Raw genomic sequence first — 3,464 nt, 5'->3', positions numbered from 1 at the left:
CCTCGAGCTTGTTGCTCAAGTTCCTCGAGATCCAAAGACAATTTGCTACCACACACATCCGTTGGCCAAAGAGAGTCTTTTCATCCAAGGAGAGAACGCCGGAGAGAGCGAGTGTCCTTCTGCCCGCCGGGGTGCCTCTTGCGCAACAACCCCTAGCCCCGTAACCCCTAGCCATTAACCCCTGAGCGCCGAGCGGGTATAAAACGCAGCCCGCTCCCCGTACCGCTTCAGTTTGTCAGCGAGAGCGGTCGAGAGCAGAAGACTAGCAGAGTCTAGAAGTACATCTTTTTTTTTTGTGCACCAGGAGCAGCAGAAACAGAACCACACACAACATGCTGAAGTGGACGGCATCGGCGCAGCGCCTGAACGAGATTCCCGTGCACGATCAGGATGCCAACCAGCCGCAGAGGAGGAGGCTGCAGAGGAGGCAGCGCCGTCAGCGGAGGGCCACCATTGCCAACAAGGAGAACGTGCCTGACACCGTGGGCTACACCTCCACGCCAGTGCCCATTACCCGGCTGCGCAACAGTCCCCTGGTCCTGGCGCCGCTGAGCGATATCCGGAATGTCACCCCGGAGGCGGTGGTGCGCAGTCAGGCGCCCCAAAGGGTACAGAGTGTGCGATACGCCACCACATTGCCACGTTTTGCCGAGGACTACTCGCCCAACGGACTGCCCAGTGGTCAGCACTTGGCGCTGAGGGGCCTGGCTCCGTTGGATCCCTTTCTGGGCCAGCCGCGCTATATTGTAGGCTCGGGTGCAGGAGTTAACAAACTCAAGCAGCGTAGACTGGACGAGGACTTTGTGGCCACCTTGGAGCCGGAGTTGCAGGAGACGGCAGTGCCAGAGCCACCCACCCCCAAGGTGGAAGTGCGTCCAAGCACACCGCAGCCCGCCTCCACGCAGATGGGTGATCAGACCTTGGATCGCCTAATCGATGCCATCTTGGATTCCGCCTGCAAGGCGAACGCCAGCAGCAAGAAGAAGCCGAGAAGGTCCACCTTCAATCTGCGCAGACGCACCTTGGTCAAGCAGCAAATGGAGTCGAACTGCCCCCAGGAGGTGCTGTCGCCATCCTACGCACCTGGAGACGATCCGGCCTCGGATCTGAGCTTTGGCCTGGTTCCCCTGCCCATGCACAACCTGATGCCCACTCCGGAACCGGCATCGCCCCTGGCCAAGATTCCTCACAACTTGCTTGTCCAACTGGCCACTCCAGTGGCCCCCAAGTCTGCCCCCTGCGACAACACCTTCTGCCTGGAGACTCCAGTCAAGGCCCTGAAGAGGACCCGCAAGGAGATCGTCGCCAAGGAGTCCCCCATTAAGCGCTACAAGGTCGACGAGCGCAATTACTTCGAGGTGGGATTGGCCCTGCCCTCGTCTATATATGTCTGAGCAGAGGTAATTTCAAACAGATCCTCGGAAAGCCACAAAAATGAGAAGAGAAACTAAATGCGAGATGGAGATGAAGATGGAGACGAGAAAGCGAGCAACGCTGACAAACGGGGGGAAAACGCTTAACTATGACGCTTAACTAGTTCCTAAGTCGTAAACTAATCATCTTTCAATTACTGTACATAATTTCTTAGGCCACCTTAATCACTATTTATTCCAATTACTAATATAACCATTTTTTTTTTTGCTGCTGTTATGTAGTTTTCGAATATACCTTTTTTTTCATTATTTAATTTTAAACAAATATGAATATTTATTGCTACTTTAAGTTACCCAAATAATTATTTTTTCAAAATAAAAGCATTAAATCAAAAACAATGGAGTACACTTTTCTTTTCTTTTGAAACGGGGAAAACTTTATATATCAGCTTATCATCATTAATGTCGCTTTTTTGAGTAACTTTGGCTACTTCCATGCGTACTGCCCAATATAGGGATATGGGATTGTATTGATTTCAAAATGGTGATATTTGAAAAAGACTAGACTATCTTCATAGTCTAGAAATGTTTTCTCATGTATCCATTGGAATCTACTCTTTAAATGTTAGGTTTATAGTTGGTTTCTGAACTATTTTCGAGATACGAACAAATATCATTTTTGTTGTGCCATAGCATCGCATCGAGTTTTCTGATGAATGCGAAACATCTGCGGTGACCTTCGTCACCTACGCAATATCCCAGCTCGTGCCGATTGCATTTTGACCTGCCGATACGTACAACATATATTTACACAGTTGCTTGACCAAGCGATTTGCTTTGCTTTTCCAGGCGACCAAAACAAACAACGGCGATGCAGGTTGGGAACTGGGAATAATTGAATGCCTGACAGGTACAATGGCACGCCCCGGGATCTACAATCAAGAAGAAAAGAAGAAGTCAGAGGCAGCCAACAGCTGGTCCACTCCTTGTTTCCGAGGACTCAGGACTCTGCGTCCGCTGTGCTGCTCAATTGGCTATTTTCCCATCGAACTATATGACGATATGTTATTAAATATTCATTGTGACCGCTTTTAAAGAGAACACATTTTGCGGACACTCGCTTATCATAATTTAAATCCATTTCAAAATCATATTTTACAGCAAATGAACTTTTTAAAGTCATCGAAACGAAATCAACCCCCGATTTTCGCTTTTGTCTGCGAGCTTTAGAGCTTAGAGTAATCCAACCAGAAACCGTTTTGCACATATTAGTATCCTATTAAAAAAAAATCGTAGGCACCCTTGCAGATGTCCATGTTTCGAAATCAAATTATGGAAACTGCAGTGTTCTGCTAGATCATCCGTGAAAAATCTAGCTATGTTTCCATGCTCCGACTTTTGGCACACACGTCATCTCTAATCCTTCGGCACATGACACTTGTTGGCACGTTGACGCCCTCGCACACACTTTTTGGCACTGTAACTCGATTTGAGTGCGGTATGGATAGTATCCTTTACCTATACTCATAACCATGCCAGTACCTGTCGCTGTTCCGCAGGAGCCCTACTGTAAAATCCCAAATAAGAAGACTTTACTCGTTGAGTTTTTGTAAGAAACTGATTTTATTTGGAAATATCTTTGGTTTAAATAGGTGACATGAGAATCGCATCTTAAAGTAAATGGCCTACGCAGAGGCCTAAGTAAATAGTCCCCGCCTTATCGAGGTCCCACGCTCGGGCACATCTGCCTATCTTGAGCGGCGAGGACCTTATCTGTGGTCTCCCACTAAGGGACTATTTTAGGAGGCGGGGAACGATCTCAAGTGACTGACTCATGTAGTGTGCACTTAAATTACATGTTTTTGAGCAATGCACCCATGTCGCCTTAGATAACAAAATCCTAAATATAATTTATCGCTCTCGATTCATTTACATAAGATATGAACGGAGCCCAAAATTGTAAGTCTTTAAATATATTCGTGTTCATGTGTGAACATTCTGCCAAAGGGCCAGCAAGCTGAGATGTACATTAGTATATTAGTTGCATTTATAACAGTAGTGGACTGTATTTATTTGATATATGTTCATTTA

At 47.1% G+C, this 3,464-nt stretch overlaps 1 protein-coding gene across 1 annotated transcript, besides 1 other annotated feature; it reads left to right on the top strand.

Annotated features, from left to right (window-relative positions):
- The first annotated feature begins 227 nt into the window (after nt 1-227).
- On the top strand, nt 228-1,764 carry CG12496 (uncharacterized protein). The gene has a single exon (NM_130647.3). It carries the CDS (start codon nt 333-335, stop codon nt 1,392-1,394), a length of 1,062 nt encoding a protein of 353 aa, NP_570003.1. The 5' UTR covers nt 228-332; the 3' UTR covers nt 1,395-1,764.
- Nucleotides 1,765-2,941: 1,177 nt separating this feature from the next.
- Nucleotides 2,942-3,464: part of a mobile genetic element that runs on past the window's edge.

Source organism: Drosophila melanogaster, chromosome X, assembly GCF_000001215.4.
Source record: "Drosophila melanogaster chromosome X".
NCBI classification, from domain to species: Eukaryota; Metazoa; Arthropoda; class Insecta; order Diptera; family Drosophilidae; genus Drosophila; species Drosophila melanogaster.
The sequence above is the reverse complement of the archived record's forward strand: the minus strand, read 5'-3'. Positions and strand labels throughout refer to the sequence as shown.

Bases quoted from the DNA above. Each gene is read 5' to 3' on its own strand.
- CG12496 (NM_130647.3), top strand. From the start codon at position 333: ATGCTGAAGTGGACGGCATCGGCGCAGCGCCTGAACGAGATTCCCGTG.